The 26,939-nt window shown below is 40.6% G+C and overlaps 1 protein-coding gene across 1 annotated transcript; it reads left to right on the top strand.

Annotated features, from left to right (window-relative positions):
• The first annotated feature begins 269 nt into the window (after positions 1-269).
• Positions 270-26,535, top strand: LOC128743656 (coiled-coil domain-containing protein 170). Its single transcript, XM_053840275.1, has 10 exons — positions 270-356; positions 8,348-8,392; positions 15,753-16,494; positions 16,562-16,743; positions 16,956-17,126; positions 17,200-17,364; positions 17,438-17,548; positions 25,550-25,687; positions 25,774-26,079; positions 26,140-26,535. The coding sequence occupies exons 1-10, from the start codon at positions 270-272 to the stop codon at positions 26,533-26,535; spliced, it is 2,343 nt and encodes a 780-aa protein (XP_053696250.1).
• Positions 26,536-26,939: the final 404 nt, after the last annotated feature.

The raw sequence follows: 26,939 nt of genomic DNA, 5'->3' as shown, positions 1-26,939 counted from the left end.
TGAGCGACGGGTAGGTCGCCAACGAGACTACAGTTGAAGTTTAGTGTCCTTGGAGTGAAAACGGAAGTTGTTGTTTCATCTGCTATAGCAAGCAGTGCCAACTTCATCATCGATTTATCAGTATTATGCTGGCCGTGAGCGCGAGGAACCTGCTCAAATACGTTAGAAGAGTTTTGCGAAGTTTACAGGGATTGTGTAGATGATTTCAAGGATAAACATTTATTGAATAAATCTTAGCTAGTTATTTTCAGATATTGAAGCTAAAAAGTATGTCAAAGAAGAAAAACGGTGAAGATAACTCCGGAAATAGTGAAAGTGATTGGGAGATATTCGATATTTTGTGCGGTGGGGAAGAGGTGAGATTAAAAACTCTAAATTTGCTGTGATTGATCAATAACATGTAATTTGCTCCAAGCAACATATCTTATTTTCGGCCAGAATAAATAATTTTGCACAACTCGTAACCGCTAACGTTTAAAACGTTTGATTAATGGACAGTATGTATTTATGAAAGCACGTTGAAGCAATTCTTATAAGTGGGAAGAGCATAACATAATAATATGGTCAATGTGCTTAATATAGAATGTGCATCTAACATAGTATTATATACACTCTACGAAAAAATCCTGTAAATTTACATCTTTTGACATGCATATAAATGGAGCATCGAAAATCACAATATAAAATATCGTAGCGTGTGTTGCCTACATGTAGGCTTATATATTACATTTGGCTATATAAAAATGTACCTTTCGAAACGGTTTAGGCTGTTTACCAGAGGTGGGCACCGCTAACCGAAATTTTAGCTTCGCTAACAGCTAGTCCGCTAATTCAAAACGTTAGCTTCGATAACCGCTAACCGCTAAAGTAACCAAAAATTTAGCGGAAGCTAAAGCTAAGCGCTAACCGCTAAATTGGTTGGTAGCGCAAATTTGGCAATACTTTGATAATTTTGGCAAAAACGAAAATGTTCGTTGCAAAAGTCTAAGATAAAGTATATATCTGGAAAAATCATGAAAAAAATCACAGGCGTTCATAAAAAATGTTTTGAAGAACATTTTCACATTGAAAATAGAAGAGATAGAAAATATTTCCAAGAGACAGGCTTTGATTTTTTCGATTATTCTTTGCAGTTTTCTATCGCTGTGGAACATTTTGTAAAAGATTTTTCCAAATAATATTTTATCCGGATTGTCAATGATGAAATTTGCCAATGAGTCAATGACCACATTTATAAATGAATGACACAAGTACAAGAACAAGAAACAATAAACATTTTGGAAATTTTCCATAAGATAGAGTTTTTCAAAGTTTGCTTTGGAATTCCGCAGCCGTAGAAAATCTGTTTCTGTGGTGAAAAACTGTTTTCCAGGCGTACAAAACTTAACGAAGCTTTGAGATTCGACTCAAATCTGTGCGATAATATTGATAGATATTTGGGTACGGGAGGGTATTCCCATCACGCTACTAATTTCGGCATACATTGCCTTTTTTGGCTACACTTTACCAAATAAAAACTTTGCCGCTATATAATAATACTGAAACGAATGTAGCACTCATAGGCTTTAATGTGTTATAACTATTTTCATAAAAATGTAAGTAGTTTGCTTAATTTTATTCTATAAACATCAAAACCACTGTTTTTCCACTAGCACGTAACCAGGCTGAAAAAATCAGTAGCAATCGCTTACGCGTATCCGCGCTTGATGATGGTTTAGAAAACACAATTATGATCACGTTTACTTATTCTAGAAACTAAACAGCTGTCAATATGCTGTCACAGAATAATTCTACTTCTTTTTATCACGGAAGAACACAAAAATTCCCCTCTGATAGGAAAATATAAATCAATTTTCATTCACTAGCCTACCAGCATTTTGTTTTTAATTCCAGCATATGGTGCGTTATTTACACTACTGTCAATATATGTGCTGACATATCTGGTATTTGAGTGACAACTGGCGTTAGTGTATATGAACGATTCAATGATACACTAGCGCCAGCAGCAAGGCAGTAGGCAATAGCGAGAAGTTATCCATCGGTCTCTCTTTTCTTGTCTCTTTCGATCTGTTTTTGAAAAGCATTTAATTGCTGTGCTAGCTATTTCGGCCACCACTATAGAAAATGGGCTCAATTTAGCCGCAGCGACTTCATTAGCAAACAAATTAGCAAAACCGCTAACCGCTAACCAAAATGTTAGCTGAGCTAATTAGCTGTTAGCGGATTAGCGGAAATGTGCCTACCTCCTGTTTACGTTTTTCTTAATGCAAAAGTACGTGTTTATTTATTTACATGCATTTCAGTTTACGTCGAATGTGAGATTCATTTTTTCGTTCTGTGTTGCCTACTATTATTTGGTAAGGTAATTACTTTAGAAACGTAAACCAACCACTTGTTTGGTTGGTCATTATGATGAAGTAAGGCATATAATTAAATGGTAATGAAACAAAGGTGTTGATAGTATCGAAACAGTACGGGACAAGGAATGAAGGGGTCACTGTTGGTGGAGTTTGAAGTACGTCGCACGCTTATTGAAGGGGGATGTGGAGTCTTCTTTTATGCAGTCTGCAGTGATTCAAAGGTTAACCAATGCACAGGGCTTGAAAGAATTGGGTTTTAGCTCCGATTATAGCTTGGTTTGATCCGCGGATCCCCCAACTTGGGTAAAAGATGCGGTACACAACTTTTTAAACATTGCTTCAACGACGCTCCCTAATTTTCCACTCTTTCGCCTTTACTCCTTGTCCCGTGCTGTTTGGATACTATTAAAACCTTTGCTTCATTACTTTCTTCTACTATTCTACCTTCGATTGTAAAAAAACTACCATTATAAAAAAGGAACCTTAATTTTTATCGCACAATTTGTCTTGCCGCCTTTCCACAAAAGATAACAAAAATGTCGAAAAACGTATTTTACCGCCGTTATGCCACTCTGCCCTAGGTCTATTCTATAATTAAAGTCATCAAACACATTGCAAGTTCATTGTTAGAAAAGCCATTCAATCATGTAAGTCGTCCTTTTCCGCAAGCACTGCACAAAAGCTCAGAAATAAAACCGCGCTCGTCCATCGTATTGTAGGTCCTAATTGCAGCAAGTTCTCGCCGAGCCGTTTCCATGGATATTACAACTTTGTTTACCTCTGCGTCAGGTTGGAAAATGTAGTCGCCACCCTCTAGGCAGGTTTGTTTTCATTGAATGAATTTGCTTTAAAGCTGATGGTAAAAAGCTCCTCTACACAAGCAACATTTGTATAGATTGTTAAGTTGTATATTCGATTTGAATCGCATTCAATTCTTACCAGTTGCTGCTGAGTTTGTTTATAAATCGATTCATTTTTATAGTACTGCTCAATTACCTTCGTACTGAACCTGTGCAGTTTGGTAGTAAACAAATACTTGTACAGCAACCACTAGTTTAATATTAAGGACGCACGAAACAAACCCGAAATAACCTGCCATCTGTTTGCTTCCAGGTTTGGTGCTTGTACCAAAGCGCATTATAAGCAACTAACAGATACACAGGTATGTGTACGAAAGGGCTGGGAAAATTAAGCAGGGGATGGGGTGGCTGTTTTCCACCAAACTGAAACGATGCGTTCGTTTGCTTTGTTAGTGGTGTTGCTCGTTGGCGAAAAATTCCGATATCGTGAATCAAACTTTGTCGTGGTTTTGCAAGGATACCATTACACTACCTAAATGAAAACTCGGAAGCATTATTAGGTTGCTGGAAGCCTTCATTGGAACACGACCCGTTTTCGGTAGTTCAGCTTCGGAGGAAATATGATGAACAGTGAAGTGAAGTGTTAAAGTTGAGGTGAGCTTTAGAAGAATATTTCTCAAATGGCATAAATTTTTAATGATGAATGTAATAATGATCAGAGAATGAGTGAAAACTATTTGGAATATTATCGGTCATAGTTGTTAGTGACAAAAAGTGATAAAAAGCTAGAGCTGTTTTCAATCGAAAAAAGTGTGATATTCAAAACTACATTAAAAACTTACACCGAGTCATTTCATTTTTAGTTTTGTAGGATTTTCTTGGATACGTTACTGGGACGTTACATCATTACAGCATTAAATATTGTATCATATAATTTATGACAAAAATTATTACTCGTGCTCGTAAGCACTTAATTCAAATGCCTAGGCAGAATGTGAGTAATTTTTGTTATGACTCCATAAACAATCGAATACTCAATTCCAGTTCTGCATATACCAACACTGAAATTTTTACGTTTTCTGTAGAGTACCTCTACTAAAGTTCTAACCAGACGTTGAGAAGGCTGAATTTGAATGGGGAACCCAAAATGAGTTCGCCCTATATTTCAATTCAATCACTCACAACCGTCAGGTTAACCTATTTTTTGTTGTGCTTTTCTATGGTGTTACCAACACATGTGAATCCGGTTTACATAGTGGAAGAAAATGCATTCAAGCCTATTAGTTATTACCAATGGAAAAAGGAAAAGAAGCAGGGTGATTATTGTTTGGTCTGTACCATGTATTTTATTTCGCAACAACAACTTATACATATTCAAACAACACAACTTAACTATGTCTACAACAAAAATTATTTTTGAGTGCCTTTAGGAGAAATGAGTCGTCATTGATTCTATGAATTTTAAAAACAGTTTTTTTGTTTGAAACAAAAATTCTGTTCATGAAAATGTATTTTCTGTATTCAGATTGGCAAGAAGAATGCAGTGAATACATTTTTAAAAACAGAACCCCTGTTTTGGGTACAAAAGCTGCTTCCGAAATTGAGCTTTCCGACGAAAAGTTAATGACTGCTCATTTATTCTTAATCGAATCTTAAATTTAAGTTAAAGGCTTTAGTTCTGTTTGATTCTACTATATAGGGTACCGGAGGGTATTTCAGCACGCTACTAAATTCGGCATACATTCCCTTTTTTTGCTGCGCTTTCTCAAATAAAAACTTTGCCGCTATATAACAATACTGAAACGAATGTACAACTCATAGGATTGACTGCGTTATAACTAGTTTTTTTAATATAACTATTAAAAAAAGTAAGTAATTTGCTAATTTTTATTCAATAAACATTAAATCCACTGTTTCTGCACTAGCGCGTAATTAGGGCGAAAAAATAGAAGCAATCGCTTTCGTGTATCCGCTCTCGGTGATGGTTTGAAAAACACACAATTATGAGCATGTTTACTTATTCTAGAAATTAAACAGCTGTGAATACGGTATCACAGAACAATTCTACTTCTTTTATAAATTATTCCAATGTTGCAAATTGAGCGAGAAATCAGCGTTGCTTACTCACACGCGAGTGAGTATGAGATACATAGCATTCAACGCTTACACCGCACACGCAGGTGTAAAAGAAACAGACACCGTTGCTGTGTTTCAGACATTCTGCTACCCACACACTCGCGCACGCACATCCTTACATCGTCTTCCTGCATAGCTTATTTCCGATCCCGAGTCAAATCCAGAGCAATTAACTGTCCGTGGGGCTAGTGACGCACTGGGATACAAATTTTGCATTACTTTTTCTTTTCTTCTTCATCTTTGCCCTCGATTCTACTCACGGGCGGGAGTGCGAGCCCTCGCGTGTAATCGGCATCAGCAGCTCGGGCTGCAACGACAAACGACGAGTCACGACTGTAGCTGTTAGCTAAACACACACTCGCAAAAACTTGTTGCAGTGCATGAATAAATAGAGTGGGAGTTCGAACGGGATGCTTATGCCAACATGTTCGTTAGAATGAGTACGCGTGTGTGGGCTTCGCAACACTGTATAAAAAAATTTTCATTCACTAGCATTTTGTTTTTAATTTCAGCATATGATGCTCTATTTACACGACTACAAATATCCGAGGCAGATGCGCCTGAAACTCTTCTATCATGTTGACATAGCTAGTTTTTGAGTGACAACCACTTGCTTCTGGTGCTAGTGTATATGCACGATTTAATGTACACTAGCGCCAGAAGCAAGCTGTTGTCACTGCAAATTGCAAAACTAGCTATCTTCAATGAGCCGGTATGTAGACAATACCGACACGTTATCCGTTATCCGTTATCCGTTATCACGTTATCCATCTGTCTCTTTTTTAATCTGCTTTTGAAGGACAGTAATCTACTGAATAGGCCCCTGGGTGGTACTCATTGTAATTTCTCAGGCTTCTTCAAAAGGATACAGCTGGTTTTTGATAGACGATCAGCCTTTGATAAGCCCCACCCCAACAATATGCCAAAAATCAGTATTATTGTTAATTGTGCAACTAAGAAATTATGGTGGGCACTCGCGCAGTATCACCTATTGAGTTATTCGGTGGACTGCTTTATAACTGTTATGGTTTGTGCCATGCAGGTTTTTTCGTCCTGCCGGACATTCAAACAACACAGACACCACTATAGAAAATGGGCCCAAAATAGCCGCAGCTATTAATGATGACGTTCATTTCTCGCGACTATAACTCAAATTCAGTAGCATTTCATTGAGACCAAAATGCACTCCGATATTCAGTGAATGTTATTCTGTCAATTGGTATAAAAGTCTTGTCTCAAATAAATGAATCGTTTGTTTGAGAAACCCCACAAACGCCATTTTTATGAAAATGGACTTTTTAACAGTTTTCGAATCCTTGAGGAGATCCACACCTTCCCTCAAAATTCCAGAAAAAGTTAGTTCCACGAACCCCTTTTAATTGGGGTTGCAAATATCCGTTTGTTTGAGAAACCCCAAATATCCATGTTTCCGATAATCACCTAGAGCGGTGCTGCGATAGGTACAAAATTATCATTCAATATTTACGTGCAATGTTGTATTCGCAACACAATTCAATAGTGTAAAAATGTCTTCGGAATCGAAAAACTACGAGTTGGACACAGTCAAAAAGAAGAAACATAGTGTTCGGCGGACTAAAGAATGCAAGGCGAAGGTTATTAAAAGTAAAAGAACGGCGTATAAAATCGAAAAGAAAAGGATGTTTTAGCTGAAAAAGTGCGAGCTGATTGCAAATGCAGATAAGCTTGGATTAGTTAGTCGACAAGATAAACGCAAATAAACCGTACTTGTACTCTAGATATAGTAAGAACTGTAGCAATCTCGTTCCAGAAATCGACAGACTAAACTATCCATGCGTCTCTCACAAAAGCAGTAACCCACCATTTACTATACACTGTTAATAATAGCACAATATATAAATAAAAGGCTTAATCTTCTATTTATCTTTTTTGTTAACTCGTTGCTTTTCCTAATGTAAATAATCCGTCGAGCACTCCCGAGTAACTGTAAAATCAATAATTTATCATTTCGAAGTATTTAAGATGCTGTTCACGTATCTTCATTTCCTTTTGGTATAACGTAATTTGAGAACAGGCCCTTATTCTCAGATTCTGTTCCATAATCATAGTACGATTATTATCCAAGATTTAAAATGTTTATTTTCTGGTTATAATATCTTTAATTACTACTAGCAAAGTATCAAGGTATTCTATTCGATGTGAATTCTTGTTACTGTGGTCCATTTATGCAGTTCAAAAACCGCTGTTACTCCATTAACCTTTTATTTTTTAATAGGTAAATGCAAACCATGATAAAAATTTGGATTGAAAAAGAACAAAACTTTTTCTAAAACTTGTATTATTCTACTTCAAAATTTTTAATAAATAATATTTAGCGCCCCTCCCCTCTTTTTCTTCTTAGCGGTACGTAGTTTTTTAACATCCTCAGTGATATATGGTAGCAAATTACATACTATGAGCATGGAAAGATCACAAGTTTGAATAAAAACGGCCTAAAACTACTTAAGTGCACTGTCAATTTCTCGTTTGTTTGAGAAACCCCAAATATCCATCAACTTTAAAGCCTTGTAATTTCAGCTAGAATCATTATTTTGATCAAAAGATAAGTCTACATAATGTATTTTAGATATTATCATAGAACCTCATACCAAAAAATATAAGGATTGGTCAAAATTTTGAGAAAATCAGTTTTTTGTTGTTTTCCAACAATAGTGTCGAGTGGACTTGTGGGGTTTCTCAAACAAACGATTCAAATATAGTTTCAACCTAATTCCTGAATATTGTTCCGGCTACCGCTTAATGGGCTGAAAATATCCTCCGGTACCCTATTTATGAAGGAATAATCTTTTCTTTGTTTCTTATTGAGTTTCTTTGCTCAGGTACACGACAAAGGTAAACTGTAATAAATACAACAAAAAAATGTTTCGAAAAGACACGAAGAAAGTGCGCGGACAAATATGTGAATAAAAATGTATGCATATATCTATTCAATGCAGCACGTAATTTACAAATGATTTATGCAGTCGAAAAAATGGACATAAAATTTAACCCAGTCAAATGTTTTAATTTCAGACTATGCCAAAGCACCATCACTCGCCTGTACATCACCATCACCACGTAAGTTTTTTCATAATCTACAAATTCTATTGCTGTTGCTTATAATCTTAATCTATTTATATAAGAGGCTTGTCTGTAGCCAAACCCAGGTCTCTGACATGACGTCATAAGAGGCTTATCGGTAATTAAAAACAGGCCCCTGACAGGACGTTCTATTCTCAGTCACCTAACTGGTCGACTGCTGGACTGCTTGATTGCTCAACTGGTTGACTAGACTGCTCGACTGGACTGTTCGATTCGACTGCTCGACTTAACAGCTTGACTTATCTGCTTGACTGGACTGCTTGACTAGGCAGCTTGATTTCACTGCTTGACTTAACTGTTCGACTTAAACACTCCACCTGACTGCTCGACTCAACTGCTTGACTTAACTGTTCGATGCGACTGCTCGATTCAAGTGCTGGACTGGACTACTCGACTCAACTGTTCGACGAAACTACTCGATTCAACTGCTTAACTCAACTACTCGATTGAACTATTCGAATTGGCCGCTCGACTCAACTGCTCAACTCGATTGTTCGATGCAACTACTCGACTAGACTACTCGATTTAACTGCTAGACCTGACAACTTGATTCAACTGATGACTGGACAGCTTATTTCATCTGCTCGACTAATTTGCTCGACTTAACTGCTCGACTTAGCCACTCGATCTCTTTACTGACTTTACTGCTCGAATCGACTGCTCCACTCAACTGCTTGATTCAACTGCTCTACTGGACTGCTCGATTCTACTGCTTCGCTTAATCGCTCGATTTCACTGTGAAACTTACTGCTCGACCGAACCGCTTGTTCCGACTGATCGAGTGGAATGCTTGACTAAACTGTATGTTTCGACTGCTCGACTCAACTGCTTGACTCAATTGCTCGATTCAACTGCTCGACTATGTCGTAAACCGAACTGCACCCGCCGATTGCTGCTGCCTGTCCATAGCGTCCATGTATTTTTTTTCTTATACGTATATATTTTTTGGTCTACTACATGTCTGCTCTACAGACTAGATTACTCGATTCAACCGCTTGATTAAACTATTCGACTGGACTGCTGGATTCAACTACTCGACTCAACTGTTCGATTCAACTGCTAGACTCCAGACTCAGACTCCATCACAGATATCCAAAACAACATTGCTGCTCAGATAGACAACGCGTTTAAGAGCGGGATGGAAGAGTTGGGATTAAAAGTAAATGGTGCTATAAATGATAGATTTCTCGGCTTTGAAAAAGCTATGCTTGAAAAAATGAAAAATATGGCTGGGTCATTTTTTGAAATGCAACGTAAACAGGAATTAGTTGTTATGAACGAACATGTTTTAGATTCGGAAAAATTGAGCGTGAAAAGTAAAAAGCGTAAATTGAATGATAGCGGTAGTAACGCGAATAATGAAGAGGAAGAGGTAACCTTTGCTAGCGTATTGAAAGGGAATGTAAAGAAACGTAAAGCTGGTCCAGTTATTGTGATTAAACCAAAAGAGTCCTCCCAGAGTAGTGAGGCTACACGGGATTTTTTAAAATCGAAATTAAATCCAAAAACACACAAGATAAGTAACTTTAAAAACGGGAAAGATGGCTCGGTTATAGTTGAGTGTGCAACAAAAGATATTGTGGAACACGTGAAAAAAGGCATTGAAAGTAATCTTGGTGAGAGTTACACTGCTGTTGTTCCCATTCCCCCGGTGCCAAGGTTAAAAGTAATGGGCATGAGTGATCAGTATTCTTCTGATGTCTTCATTGACTTTTTAAGAAGTCAAAATGAGGATATTTCCATAGATCAAGTCAAGGTTGTTAATATGTACGAGAATCCACGTTTCAAGTATAATAAGTACAATGCGATAATTGAAGTTGACAAACAGACTTACAACTGTTTATTGACTTCAAAAAAAGTGAATGTCGGTTGGGATCGATGCCATATTGCTCCGGCAATTAATGTTTTGAGATGCTTCAAATGTGGAGAATTCGGTCACAAAAGTACGGATTGTAAGAATGACGAAACGTGCTCTTTGTGCAGTGAAAAACACAGAACATCTGATTGTACGTCCACTGTTTCGAAATGTGTTAATTGTATTAAATTCAATAAAGAACGTAAAATGAATTTGGACGTTAACCACGCAGCATCTAGTTCAGAATGCTTAGTTTACAAGAAATTGTATGAGCAAAAAAAAGGCAGTTTACATTTCGATAAATAGCAACCAAGCTCCAAGAGAAATGTGAATCAATTTGACATAATGTATTTGAATATTGCTGGGTTATCTACAAACTACGTTGCATTGCGACAGATTGTAGAGGAAAAACGTCCATCTTTGATATGTTTGTCAGAAACACATATTGTAGATATTGATGCATTTGATCAATATTCTATACCGGGATACAAAATATCTGCCTGTTGTTCACATTCAAGGCATACTGGAGGGGTTGCTATTTATGTCAAAGAATCTGTTCAAATTATTCTTCGCTACAACGAAGCAATCGATTGTAATTGGTTCTTAGGCATAACAGTGGAAAGCGGCATGAAGATGGGAAATTATGGTATTATTTATCACTCTCCCAGTTCTAGTGACCAACGATTTATAGAGATTTTAGAAAATTGGTTTGAGATATTCGTGGATTGTAGTAGATTTACTATGATTACGGGAGATTTCAACATAAATTGGCGCGATAACTATAATTCGAATCATTTGAAGCGATTAGCGGAATTCTTTAATTTAAAACAAATAATTAAGGAATATACGCGTATTTCCAGGTTCAGTAGAACTTTAATAGACCACGTTTACGTTAACTTTGACTCTGTTTTGGCAGTGGTGTGCCCTGAGTTAAAAATTACTGATCATGAGACGATAGTAATAAATATTGATCGTAGCATGAACAGTAGTAGTAATCTGGTGGAATTAAAGACCTGGAAAAATTACTCAAAACAAAAGGTATCGGAACTTGTTGCACGAAGCTTGGATTCTCCATTAACAGGAAGCCTTGATCAGAAAACGGCGGTGCTTAATAACACCTTAAAAGCATGTACCAATCAGTTAGTCAAACAAAAATTCGTTGTTATACAGAACTCGAATAGCTGGTACAATTTGGATTTATTGCGTCTTAAACGCAAAAGAGACAAATGGTACAAAAAGTTTTGTAAAACAAATAGAAGTGATCATTGGTACAATTATACCGTTTCGCGGAATATGTATTCACAGTCTCTAAAAAAGACACGGAGTGAATATATACAGAGGAAAATTGATCAACACAAAAACAATAGCAAAGAGTTATGGAGAATACTAAAGTCTTTGTTAAAACCTGGCGATTGTAAGCCGCGGTCCATAACTTTTAACGGCACTGAAGAGCAATCTGAACAAACAATCGCTTCTAAGTTTAATAATTATTTCATCGATAGTGTTTCTTCAATTAATCAATCTATTGAATTAGTTGATGAACCAGATGAAATAAAACAACCGATTGCCACTAACTGTTGTTTTAGCGATTTTCATCCAATAACATTAGTAGAACTTAAAAATATTTGTTTTTCGTTACAAAAAACGACTGGAATTGATAATGTTAACGCTAGAGTCGTACAAGATTGTTTTCATGTCATTGGACACGACCTGCTGAGCCTTATAAATGAATCATTGCAAACTGGGCACGTGCCACATGTTTGGAAGGAATCGTTAGTGGTTCCGATTCAAAAAATTGCTGGGACGATTAAAGCCGAAGAGTTTCGCCCTATCAATATGTTGCACACTTTAGAGAAAATTTTAGAGCTTGTTGTGAAAGGCCAGCTGTTGAACTATATTAATAATAACGATTTGCTAATACCAGAGCAATCAGGATATCGGGAAGATCATTCTTGTGAAACTGCATTGAATTTGGTGTTAGCAAAATGGAAAGAGAATATCGAGCGTAAAGATACTATTGTTGCGGTGTTTTTGGATTTGAAACGTGCTTTTGAAACGATTTCTAGGCCCTTATTGTTGCAAACAATAAAGCGCTTCGGAATAACGAGTACTGCATATAAATGGTTTGAGAGCTACTTATGTGACAGAACTCAAAAGACAATTTTTAATGATTTTATCTCAGATCCCGTGACGAATACTCTAGGTGTACCTCAGGGGAGTGTATTGGGGCCTCTATTATTCATTATGTACATTAATGACATGAGACGAGTTTTACGTTTCTGTGACATCAATCTTTTCGCTGATGATACTGTGTTGTTCATAGCAGCTAAAAATCTCGATTATGCCATAACACACTTGAATGTAGATTTGCGCTCGCTGAGTAGATGGTTGAAATTCAAACAATTGAAGTTAAATACTAGTAAAACCAAATTCATGGTAATATCGCGCAACCGTTTGAATGATCACGTTGATGTAGAGATTGACGGCGAAATCATTGAACGGGTACACGAGATTAAATATCTTGGTGTTATTATTGATGACAAACTCAAGTTCAATACTCATATTGACAATGTCATCAAAAAGGTTGCCAAGAAGTACGGGATTCTCTGTCGTTTGAAAAAAGAGCTGAATACTTTCAGTAAGATTCATCTCTATAAATCAATCATCTCTCCCCACTTAGACTTTTGCACTTCCATATTATTTTTAGCGAATGAATCACAAATATCGAGGTTACAGCGTTTGCAAAATAAAATCATGCGTTTAATTTTGCGTTGCAATAGATTCACTTCCTCAACGCTGATGCTGGATGCTTTGCAATGGTTGTCGGTGAAGCAACGAATTGTTTTCTTGACAATGGTGTTCATATTTAAAGTAGTTAACGGATTGCTACCTCGATATTTGTGTGATCGAATTGTAAGGGGTAGTGACATCCATAGATATAATACAAGAAATGCGGCAGAGATTAGAACACCTAATTTTATAACTGGTGCTTCTCAAAATTCTTTGTTCTTTAAAGGAATTAAGATATACAATTCGATACCTAGGCACATCAGACGTACAACGACGCTATCAGAATTTAAGAGACAATGCATTTCACACGTAAAGGCTGTATTTTGAGCTTAAATGATATTTGACGAAGTTCTTGCAACTGATTATTTAATTTTGACACCTGTTATTATAGTATTTTTTTTTAGAGATTAATGAAGCACAATGAAACTATTATGTTCGTCATCATGGTGATGATGGATTTTGTAATTGTTAATGTAGTTTTAAAAAAAAAAAGAGAAGTCTTCAAAGGTTTGAGAATCGCGCGCGATAAACAGATATAGAGGACTGACTTAAAAATTTGACTGTTCTTGCTATTAGAAATATCTGACTTAACTACTAGTAGTTGACAAATTCGTGATTGTTCAGGAAGATTTGGATGCTTCTGCTTGTTATTAGATGTATAATTTCCTAGCCAGTCAAGGATTTTTTCGGGTTGGAAATTTTCTTGATTTCCCTGGGTGGGGATGCTCTTATAAGTCTCATACTAAGTTGAAGGTTGGACTTGTGCTTTGCTTGCTGATTACAGCGGGAATGGCCTCGTCGGGACTGCTTCGATTTAGTAGCGGACTAAACTGGGTATCGGCTTAACCTAAATTATATGAACATCTTGGTAACTGACAGTAGGCTGCAAATTGGTACTGAAGATTCTTGGTTTGGCAATAACTTGAAAAATTATATATTTTTAATAGTTATAACTTGTATTTGAATACTATCGAAGGAATTTATATCTGTGTTAAAAACCAGATCGTTTTGTTTGTTTACCTGGTTCAAATGTATATTCACTAATTATCTATTAGATAAATCGACTACCTCAAACCTTTGTAGGGGAATGAGGTGGGCTCCATCATCATCATCATAGACTGAACTACACGACTCAACTGCTCGACTTAACTACTCGACTCAACTACTCGATTGGACTATTCGAATCGGCTGTACGACTCAACTGCTGTACTGGATTGCTCGATTCAACTGCTCGACTAGACTACTCGATTCAACTGCTCGACTGGACTACTCGACTCAACTGCTCGATTAAACTGTTCGACTGGACTGCTAGATTAAACTGCTCGAATTGACTGCTCGATTCTACTGCTCGACTTAGCTGCTCGACTTAGCTGCTCGACTTAGCTGCTTGACTTAGCTGCTCGACCGAACTGCTCGACTGGACTACTTCACTGAACAGCTTGATTAAACTGCTCGACTCGATTGCTAGACCCAATTGCTCGACCCAACTGCTTGACTCGACTCTTGGTTCGACTGCTCGACTCGCCTGCTCAACTCGATTGCTTGTCGCGATATCATATGGTCGGTGTTAAATCAGACCGGACCAAGTCGCAAAATTTCAAAAAATGAGTTAATGAAAGCAAACGATCAAAAATTTTCTATGCAACATTTTGCTCTACTCAGACTATATAAATGTCGCAAATATCCAGAGTTATAATATGATTTCGAACGATTGATAGCTATAAACCATACAGAGCAGCAAACTTTGATTACGTTTTTCTCGAAGTCACAATTTTGTCACTAGGTTCTGCCTGACTTAACACTGACCATATGAAGAACTCAAACTCAAAGAACTCAAAGAACAAAGATTAAACATCTTCGCTAACACTGGCCAATGGAATGTATCCGCAGTTTTCGGAACAGACATTTGTATTTTCCGGATCGTAAGGTTCGTGCTCAACTAGTATCATAATAAAACTAGTTGGTGTGACGTCCTGCGGTTTACCATCTAACACAAACTAACTACTATTTACGCGCTAAGCTATCAAGCGACTCTTTCTCTCTGTGGCAGTTAAACGCTACCGGCAACTACCCAAATAATGTGTCATTAAAACACATATCACTTTCAAGGAAAATCCTCTAAAATGCTATACCTTTACCTATGCTATACCAGGATGCCACATCCTCCCCCTACATAAAATGAACAATTCAATGTATGATATTATTCCAGGTCCATTATTGATTATTTACGTTGTTGGCAGTCTGCAAATTATTCTTGCTTTTTTATATATTTTATTTTTTAATGTGGTTTTAGCCATTTGGTCATTCGCCATATTTTTGCTTGTTATATGGAAATTCGTTAACTCTTATACATAGCCTGTAGAGTAATCGCTAACTTTTGTAATGTGACGAACTTTTTCTCAAGATAGCACCCATTTTTAACTTAAAATCAAGAAAATACTTTTTGTATCTCCTTAGGAAAACCATAATTTCCAAATATTTTTTTACCATTAGAAAGTGCTTTTTGAAAGAAGAAACTTTCTTTTGGTACAGACACGAATGCATTGCTGATGTAAAGAGTCTAAAATTAATTGAAAAAATGGCATATGTGACTGAACAAAGCAAGCTTTCAACTACAGAGGCATGACTGCATAACTACTTATATAATTATATATTATTTTCGAAATTTGTTAATGGATGATACCTTTTCAGCCGGAACCATCATGCAACGATCACCTGGCGCACTCGATAGATTTGGCCACGACGCTTCGGAGCGAGCTGGCCGCTTCCACCTACAAACGGGACCGCCTCATGGCCGAGCTGTCCGATGCGAAAAGTTCCCTGTGCGCTAAAGAGAACGAATGCGAGGCGTTGCGGGCACAAAGCGCCCGTCAAACGTCTCTGATAAGTTCCTTGCAGCAGCGTCTTTCGGCTACTGAAACACGTGAGAAAACCCTGCACTCCCGCAGTGAAAGCATCGTTGGTACGTTGAATCGCGATAAAAAGCACCTGGAGGATAAAATAAAAGAGTTATGTGCAAAAACAAGGCGTCTAGAGTGTGACTTGACTAAAGAGGAAGCCAACCGGGATCAGGCCAGAGCACATCTGCAGGATTTGGTGCGCAGGTTATGCCTCTGTTTGGGAATCGATGTGTGTGATGGGACTCATCTGACACCAGAGTGTGTACTGAGCAAAGCGGCGGAAACGGTTGCCGAGCTACAACGTCTGCGATCGAAGCTAGCAGGGGCCTGCGAACACCTAACCTCTACCGAAGCGGAACTCATCACTACGAAAACAACAGCCTGTGCGGAAAAAACTCGACTGCAAACCCAAATTGACGGTTTGCAGACGTTATCCCAAGGGTTGGAAGCACGCTGTCGTCAAGCGGAGCGTGATCTGCAGGTGACCCGTGATCGACTGGCCGAGAGTGAGGTGAACGGTGATAAACTTAGAGGTATGTTTGATGTATAGATTAGAATTGATTTAGAGGAAAATTGTCTACTAAATGGTAACTTTTGTAGAGGAACTTAGAGGTTTCGAATCGCGCAGTTGTAGACTGCAAAATACTAACGACAGACTGCACACGGAGAGATCGCAGTTCCTCAGGACGGTGGCTACTATTGTAGGAGTCAATGAACCCTGCGAAAATAACATCCGAGATAAGGTGCGCGAAATTACAAACCACAATCAGTCACTTCATGATGTAAGTATCTGGAACGTTCCTAAATTACCTATATAATTTTCCATTTAGATATTTTTTGGAATCACGTAGGTTCTATGTCGTTTTGAAAATTGTTTCAAATTTAGGACAAATTTAGGATAATTGTATACCGAAACTTGCATATTTGCTTGAGAGTACAATCCCACACTGAAAACACGTTTCTTGAAAGAGTTAAGATGACATTTATTTTTCAGCAAGTGGCTCACCTCAAAGAACAACTTCATCAGGAAGCGGCCCGTCACGGTGAGCATCAAGAAAGTACAACATGCCGGCTAAAATCTGAAGAGCAACATCGAATAAGTGCCGAACAGCGATTAGAAAAAGCTTGTCATGAGTTACAGCATCTTAGAGCCGAACATACGACGGTATGATAACAGTGATTGCATGAATGATTCTAACGACTAGCCAGTTATTGTTTTTTTTTCTTCTAAATCACAGTTAAGTGAATACCTGGTACGACTTGCTCGTGCGCTATGTTGGAGCGAATGTACGGAACCTCCGGCTCCTGGAAGCGATACCACAATTCTAGGAGAAACATTACTGGAAAGAGCAGAACGGTTGTCTAGTCACCACGATCATCATGTTCACGGACTTTGTGATAAGGTAAGGAAAATGTCTAATCTTTTTTCAACAAAATATGTTATACGATTGCTGAGGATGCATGTTTCACATTCAGAATTGCTGGGAATTGGCTCACCATCATACGCACTCCCATTCTCATCATCACCACAGCGGCCAACCGAAACTGAGACGGGAACGTTCCTGTACCGATCTGCCAATGAAAGAAGTAAAGCAAATGATTGTTTTCAATATCCGGGGCATTCCGTGGCAAATTGCAAAAATCGTTCACTTTTATAACCGATCTTCTCTAACCTGGATGAAAATTTGCCTAATCGTGTGAACTATAACCTAATATGTTCAACCTCAGGTTGTTGTCTTGACATTTATAATGAGGTCAAGCATTACATAATTTTTATGACGGTAGTCTTTCCAATAGACAAAAAGAATGGTAGAAGAAAGTAATGAAATCAAAGGTGTTTTATAGGTAGGGCCAGGCAGGGTCATTGCAACAACACTTACTAGACTCGTAGGTCGTAACTTCTCACAAAACTGAGAAATTCGCAGATTGAACCAAGCTATTACTTATTTTACCAGCCGAGAACCCAGGTGGCTTTTGCCGTATCAAGAATTCCTCTCCATTGTACTCGTTCCTGGGCTACTCGTCGCCAATTCGTTGCGCGTCTTGACACAAGCAAGTCGGCTTCAACCTGGTCGAGCCATCTAGCACATTAGGACCTTCTATTCCTGGTGCCAGTGCAGTTCTTGAAGAGAACGGATTTCACTGCACAGTCGTCCGGCATCCTTGCGACGTGACCGGCCCACCTTAGTCACCCAACTTTTGCCAGGTGTATGATAGGAATCTCTCCAAGTAATTCCTGCAGCTCGTGGTTTATACGCATACGTAACTCTCCGCTGTCCGCTTGTATTCCGCCAAAAGTAGTCCGCAACACCTTTCGTTCAAATACGGTAAGTGCACGTATGTCTTCCGTTACTGTCTCTAGTCCGTAGAGGACTCCTGGTCTGATTAGCGTTTTGTTTATCGTTAGCTTTGTGTAGGCGTAGGCGCGGTTTCTAGCCTGAATACGTCGTTGAATTTCCTTACTCGTATTATTGTCGGCAGTGGCCAGAGATCCCAAATATACGAATTCATCTTCCACTTCCAGTTCATAGCCGTCAAAAGTCACTGTCCGTGGTAGGGAAACGTTGCTTTCTGTGGAGCTTCTTCCTACCATATATTTGGTTTTCGACGCATTGATTTGTAACCCTATCCGTTTTTAGTCTGGCGTAGATTGCCTCCGCCATCCCAAGGTTGCTAGTAATGATATCGAGGTCGTCTGCGAAGGCTAGGCGTTGGCTACTATTCCTGAATATCGCACCTCTAGTTTGATGATGCTGGACAGTCCATCTCCTTGCCGCAACCCTCTGCACGATTTGTAAGGGCTCGAGAATGTCCCCGAAACGCGCACGTAGCACATCACTCGCTCCAGGGTAGCTTTAATCAGTTTGTGAGGAAAACCGTACTCGTGCATTATCTGCCATAACTGTTCGTGTTCAAATGTATCGTATGCTGTTCTGAAATCCACGAAAATATGATGCGTGTGCACGTTGTACTCTCGATATTTCTGGAGAATTTGTCGGAGAGTAAAAATTTGATCCGTAGTAGCACGGGCTCTCATTAAACCCCACAGTGGTACTACCCTACGAACGCTCTGTCTATTGGAGATAGACGACGTAACAGAATCTGGGAAAGAACCGTGTAGGCGGTGTTAACCAGCGTAATACCGCGGTAGTCACAATTTAGCCGGTCGCCCTTTTTGTAGATGGGATAGACTGCACCTTCCATCCACTCTTGCGCCAGTTTCTCCTCCTCCCAAATCCTTGAAATTATCCAGTGAAGTGCCATTACTAGCGGTTTTTGATCATTTTTGTAGAGTTCTGTCGGGAGACAGTCCTTTCCGGTTCTATTATTCTTCAACTGACGAATTTCTTGCCAGATCTCTTCGAGATCGGGAGCCGGCACGCTGCTATCATTTGTGGGCACAATTCGAATCACAATCACAATTCGGTTTCACACAGCTGTACCGAACATACTGCGTATATAACCAGACAACCGTGTCGAGAAAACTGTTCTTTGCAACGATTCCTGTCGAGAGCACAGCGTACGAGGGAATTCGATAAGCCTAAAGTGGAGTGACGAGTAACCTAAAACTGAATAGACAACTTTTTCTGAAAACATTACTTTTGATAAATTTCCTAGTTCCACAAATTTCGATAGTAACTTTTCAGTCCGTAACTGGGGATCGCTTGCCAAACGAGTAACTTTTTCGAAAATTTCTTGTTTTATTTTGGTTGGTAAACAGCTGGGTAATGCGTACCATCGATGCATTGCGCACTGGGCATAAAATAGACCCCACAGTGGTCCACTGCCTCTTACCCAACAACTCCTACCGCTACCTCCTCGTGGTACCAGCCGGGATACGAGCAACCTCGGTGGAGATCGGGTAACCAACCCCGGTGGAAACCAAGGTCGTATGCTGACAGGGGAGGGGGGCTCCTTCGAGCTACGCTGGCCCTCCGGCGATACTGTGGTGTTGGTTGCGCGCTTTGCAAGCCTGAACCACTAAAAAATCTAAGCAATGGACTCCGTAAGTAATAATAACTCTAATCGGAACAACCAGCACTTCGGAACAAAGCAGCACTTCGACGAACACCTGAACGGCGCCCAGGCGGAGAGCCATGGCGGCGGGGAAAGCGATTTCGACGGTGCAACAAACGGGGAAGAGGTGCCAGCCCCAACGATAGGCGAAGTTAAGGAGGCCATCATGCAGCTAAAGAACAACAAGTCAGCTGGAAAAGATGGCATCGGAGCGGAGCTTATTAAAATGGGACCAGAAAAGCTGGCCGTTTGTCTGCAACAACTAATTGTTAGAATTTGGGATACGGAACAGCTACCGGAGGAGTGGAAAGATGGGGTTATCTGCCCGATCTACAAAAAGGGCGACAAGTTGGACTGTGAGAACTATCGAGCGATCACCGTTCTTAATGCCGCCTATAAAGTGCTGTCCCAAATCATTTTCCGCCGTCTATCACCAATTGCGAATAGATTTGTGGGAACTTATCAAGCCGGCTTTGTCGAAGGTCGGTCTACAACGGGTCAAATATTTACACTGCGGCAAATCCTCCAAAAGGGCCGTGAATACAGAGTTCCCACGCATCATTTATTCGTTGACTTCAAAGCCGCATATGATACCATCGACCGGAAAGAGCTATGGAAAATCATGTACGAGAACAGCTTCCCCAAGAAGCTCATCAAACTGATTAAATCTACGATGGATGGTACACAGTGCTGTGGTCGGATTTCGGGTGGATTGTCAAGTTCATTCGAATCACACAGAGGGATTCGTCAAGGTGATGGTCTTTCATGCCTGCTGTTCAACATAGCGCTACAAGGTGTTATGAACCGAGCGGATATCAACACGCGGAGCACGATATGCAACAAATCTAGTCAATTCGTCTGCTTCGCCGATGACATGGATATTATCGGCAGAACATCTGTGGCGGTGGCTGGACAGTACACCAGACTAAAGCGCGAAGCAGAAAAGATTGGGTTAAAGGTAAATACGTCTAAAACAAAGTACATGCTGGCCAGCGGAACCGAGGCCGAACGACACCGCTTGGGCAGTAGTATATTGATCGCCGGCGATGAGTTTGAGGTAGTCGATGAATTTGTCTACCTTGGCTCACTGGTAACGGCGGACAATGATACCAGCCGTGAGATTCGGAGGCGTATTATCAGTGGAAGTCGTGCTTACTATGGGCTCCACAAGCAATTGCGGTCGAGCAGACTAAGTCCCAGTACAAAGTGCACCCTGTACAAGACGCTTATTAGACCGGTTGTTCTCTACGGGCATGAGCTGGACGGATACGATGGGCAGGGCATGTTGCAAGAATGCCGGACAACTACCCTGCAAAGATGGTGTTTGCCTCAAATCCGGTAGGAACAAAACGACCAGGAGCGCAACGAGCAAGATGGTTGGACCAGGTGGAGCGAGATCGAGGTCGGAGAGAACTCGGTGTCCGAGGAATTGGAGAGCGGTAGCCCTCAACCGAGTTACATGGAGAAATTTTTTTCAACAGGCTTTGTCTTAGGACGGCAAGCCACCTAAGTAAGTAAGTAAGTAATCGGAACAATCGGCAAAGACCCAGGCGACGAAAGCGGACTAACGATTGGAGATTAGGAACTTGAAACTGTCGGTCTCTAAATTGCCTCGGAAGTCCCACGTGCTTTCTAAAGAAGTGAAGAGTCGCAAGTTCGACATCGTAGCGCTGTAGGAGATATGCTGGAAAGGAACGATGGCACGTACGTATAAAGATGGTCATACCATCTACCAGAGCTGCGGCAATACACACGAGCTGGGCACAGCTTTTATAGTGATGGGCGAGATGTAGAAGCGGGTGATCAGGTGGTGGCCGATCAGCACCCGAACGTGCAGATTAAGAATCAAGAGCCGATTCTTTAATATTAGCATAGTTAACGTGCTCTCACCTCGGAAGTACCGAAGATGACAAAGACGAATTTTACGCGCAGCTGGAGCGTCATCGGGGACTGTAATGCTCAGGTTGGTTAGGAGGAAGAATTCAAACCGGTGATTGGACGGTTCAGCGCACACCCGCAAACGAACGAAAACGGCATAAGACTTGTCGACTTCGCCGCCTCCAAGAACATGGCCATACGTAGTACCTTTTTCCAGCATAACCTCTACCTTCGGTACACCTGGAGACCACCCAACCAAACAGAATCACAAATCGACCACGTTCCGATAGAATGTCGGCACTTCACAGACATTATCGACGTCAGAGCCCATCCGGGCGCTAACATCGGTTCGGATCACTAACTAGTGATGGTAAGGATACGTCAAAAACTATCTGTTGTGAACAACGATACCGGCGCCCGCCACGGTATAATCTAGCGCGACTGAAGCAACTGGATGTCGCCGAAAGCTACGCGTTATCTCTCTAAACTACGCTGCCGGAAGAGGGTGAGCTGGATGAAGCCCCTCTTGAGGACTGTTGGAATGCCGTGAAAACAGTCATTAACAGTGTAGCGGAGAACGTCCTAGGCCGTGTGGCACCGAATCGACGTAACGAATGGTTTGACGAAGAATGCCAGCAGATATTGGCTGAGAAGAACGCAGCGCGGTTACAAATACTGCGTAGAGCCACCCGTCAGAATGTGGAGCGATACAAACAGAAGCGAAGGCGGCAAACCCGACTCTTCAAGGAGAAGAAGCGCCACCAAGAGGAGAAGGAGTGCGAAGAACTCGAACAGCTGTACCGCTTTCACGACACACGGAAGTTCTATCAGAGACGGAACTCGCAAAGGCTTCGTGCCGCGGGCCGAAATGTGCAGAGATAAAGATGGAGGTATCTTGACTGATAGAATATCTTGGAATCTTGGAGGTATCTTGGTGATAGAAAGGTGGAAGCAGCACTACGATGAACACCCAAATGGCGTACAGGCGGAAGACCATGATAGCGGAGGAAGTGACCACATTTGAGTAGCAAACAACGAAGATGTGCCACCCCCATCGATAAAGGAAGTTAAAGAAGCCATCCAGCGGCTGAAGATCAACAAAGCAGCGGGAAAGGATGACATTGGAGCGGAACTTATTAAAATGGGCCCGGACAAGTTGCCAGGCTGTCTGCATCAACTGATTGTCAAGATTTGGGATACGGAACGACTACCGGAGGAGTGAAAAGACGGGGTTATCTGCCCTATCTACAAAAAAGGTGATAAGCTGGATTGTGAGAACTACCGAGCAATCACTATTCTGAATGCCGCCTAGAAAGTGCTGTCCCAAGTCATCTTTCATCGACTATCGCCAATAGCTAATAGATTTGTGGGAAATCATAAAGGGTTGGTGTACAACGGACCAAATCTTCACCTTGCGGCAGATCCTCCAGAAGTGCCGCGTATTCCGAGTCCCCACGCACCACCTGTTCATCGATTTCACAGCCGCATATGATAGCGTAAACCGACAAAAGTTATGGAAAATTTTGGACGAAAATGGCTTTCCGGGTAAGCTTACTAGACTTTTCATGGCTACGATGGATGGGATCCTGTGCTGTGTGAGAATTTCGGGTGGATTGTCGGACTCGGACCCATTCGAATTTGTGTGATAAGACGAGCGGCGATCGAAATGCGGGGCATGATTTTCAATAAATCCAGTCAATTTATCTGCTTTGCTGACGACGTGGATGCTGCCGGCAGAACATTTGAGGCGGTGGAAGATTAGTACACCAGACTAAAACGCAAAGCAGAGAAGATTGGATTGGAGATAAATACGTCTAAAACGAAGTATAAGCTGGGGTCGGGACCGAGCAGTACCTTGGGCAGTACCGTGGTAATCGACGTAGATGTGTTCGAGGTAGTCCACGAGTTCGTATACCTTGACTCACTGGCAAAAGAGGACAACAATACCAGCCTTGAGATTAAAAGACGTATTATCAGCGGAAGTCGGGCCTACTGCGGACTCCATAAACACTTGCGGTCGAACAATCTGAGCCCCCGTACAAAGTGCACACTGTACAAAACGCTAATTAGACCGGTTGTCCTCTACGGGCATGAAACGTGGACACTGCTAGAAGAGGACCTACGATCACTCGGAGTTTTTGAACGGCGGGTGCTAAGAACCATCTTTGGCGGAGTGCAAGAGAACGATGTATGGAGGCGAAGAATGAACCACGAGCTCGCGCGTCTCTACGCCGAACCAAGTATTCAGAAAGTGGTTAAAGCTAGACGGATACGTTAAGCAGGATATGTTTCTAGAATGCCGGACAACTATCCTGTATTTTTTTGAAACGATGGTTCTACAATTGATGAAGGGACGGTAGGGGAAAGAAATGAAAATTTTTGGTGAAGGAGGGAAAGAGCGGAAAGGAAGGGGGGGGTATTGGTAGCTATGCTTGACAAGTAGTCATTTTGACTCCTACCTTTTGTCCAATGCTGGAAGGTGCATGAGATGCACCCTCCAGGGCATCTGTGGGCATTGTGGGTTCGAATCCGGTTATAATCTCAGATTACAGCTTGGTTCGACTCATGCATCTTCCAGCATTGGACAAAAGGTAGGAGTCAAAATGACTACTTGTCAAGCATAGCTACCAATACCCCCCCCCTTCCTTTCCGCTCTTCCCCTCCTTCACCAAAAATTTTCATTTCTTTCCCCTACCGTCCCTTCGTCAATTGTAGAACCATCGTTTCAAAAAAATATTAATATATGTATGACCTCATTTCAAGGTCAAGACTAAAAAACTTGAGATTAGTCTTCAACTATCCTGCAAAAATGGTTTTCGCAACGAATCCGGTAAGAAAAAGACGAAAAGGGGCACAACGAGACAGGTGGCAAGAACAGGTGGAGCGAGATCTGGCGTGCACTGGGTGCCCGCGGAACTAGAGATCAGTTGCCATGGACCGAAACAGATGGAGAAATTATATTGCACAGGACTTGTCGTAAGACGTTAGGCCAATTAAGTTGTTTTATTTTGCAGTCTTTCGGGGCAGGCACTCTGCTGATCGAACAAGATATAAAATTCTTGACCAGAATTTGGTACGAAAACTGCCTTGGATACCTTCAAATTCGATTGAATTTGACATTAGGCGTGACGTTGGGTATGCTGCTGAAGTTCAAATTTTCCTTGAATTTACAAATTTGATGTTGAAAATTAACTTAGAAATTGAAACTTGAAACCCAAAATTAAAGTGGAAAAAGAACTTAAAATTGGATTTTGAATAGAAGTAGAAACAAAACTTAAAATGGGACTTGTAATGGGACTTGCAATATAAACCAAAATTTCATTTGAATTGGAAGTCTAAATTCTAGTCAAATTTTGAGTTCAATTCAAACTCCAATTTCCAGTTTAATTTGAGCTTAGGTTTCAAATTGGTGCGCCACCTTTTCTTAAGGTCCTAGCCACGTTAGTGCCCCTAAGCGTCCACGAAATACGTATATAATAATAAATGGTTTGTTTGAGTAACACCATAAGTCCATTACATACAATACATACAAATGAATATCACCTTTAGTCACATTGAATAAATATTAAATTTCTTAGCGAAACGGAAGATGTTGTGTCGAATTAATTTATGAAAGCCGCCTGGAATGCCCTATTTACATTGTTTGCTCACATATTTTCTCACTTATTCACTCACCACATTTTCACTTTGTAGAGCTCAGCACTGTACAATTTGCAACGGCGGGTTCGTGTTCTTAGGGAACAGGTTCAACGGAGGGATCTGCACCTGGAACTACTTCGGCGTAAAATAGCACTTCTTGAAGACAATGCCAGGGGGAAAGTCATGCTACAAGTAGATTTCCATTTCATTCGTTTATTCGTTGCTGAACTCTGACGTTCAGAAAAAAGTTCTAACGGTCATTCGTTTTTGTTTTACAGACCGAACGTGATGAAGCTGTTCACAGAGCTCGTCGAAACTCCAAAAACGCCGAACGTACTTCGCAGCAGCTGTCCGAAGTAAAACATCAACTGGCTGAGGTGAAAGCTCAACTTAACGAAGCTTCAGACTATAAACTAACAGCCCTGGAACGAGCCCGGAAATGTGATGAATTACAAGCACGACTCTGTGAGCTGGAGAATGAGCGAGAACGACTGGTCAGTCAGCTCGCCGCCTACAAATCCCGAGCCAGGTCAGCCGTTGAAAGCTCTCACGACCGAAGAGTTCGCGATGAACACGCAATTTCTGTATGTTATGAGTCAAATATGGATCCAACTTTATTGAGTTATTTTGTGATTTTGTTGCAGCATCTTCGTGAGGAACTCTCCCGGCTGAAAACACAACTGTCGGATACGAGCCACCGTCTGTCGCAGTTACAAGCCTTCCGTACCTCAGTCGCAAAGCTGCTGCACATGCATGAGAGCCCCGAATCCGATTTACTGCACAAGTTGCAGTCTATGTGCAGCGCACATCACCATTGTACCTGTTTGGGTCGTCATTACGGGTCAACATCCCCGGTGGGAACGACTGGAAGCGATCATCATTGCTCCCGGTACGATGAAGGACCAGCACCGGCGTCGTCTTCCGTCGGTTGTAGACCACTAAGTTCCAGCCCGGTACACACTCGGCGATACATTGATTCAGGTTTCAATGACCATGATCATCATTTCGATGATGATTTTGATTTCGGAAAGAAATATTGAGCGGCTGGAAAGCGAATCAAACAACTACACTCAATACTGCCCATTTCACTGCGAAGCGATTAAACAAAAACCGGTCGCAAGATAAAGTGTTCGTTTTAAAGCTTACCATAATAGAATCATTTTTACTTCATAGCAAACTAAACGGTAGCATACTAGAGACACCTATAGGGAGATAGCAGAAGCGGGATCGTTTTACTTCCATAACGGATTGATTGTTGTATGCAATAAATGTTAACTAGTATAAAACACACCAAGTCGTGGTAAATACGTGTATTTTCCGGTCCTGTGCGGTTATCACTGTTCATTATGATAACGTATTTTGCATTTGTCTTTAAAAGTTTTTATTTTATTTCACTTTTGTATTACCTTTCTAAATTTTATCACCTTCATTATGCCACTGAGAA

The sequence above is a fragment of the Sabethes cyaneus genome, chromosome 3 (assembly GCF_943734655.1).
Source record: "Sabethes cyaneus chromosome 3, idSabCyanKW18_F2, whole genome shotgun sequence".
NCBI classification, from domain to species: Eukaryota; Metazoa; Arthropoda; class Insecta; order Diptera; family Culicidae; genus Sabethes; species Sabethes cyaneus.
This window is presented reverse-complemented; position numbering and strand designations above follow the sequence as displayed.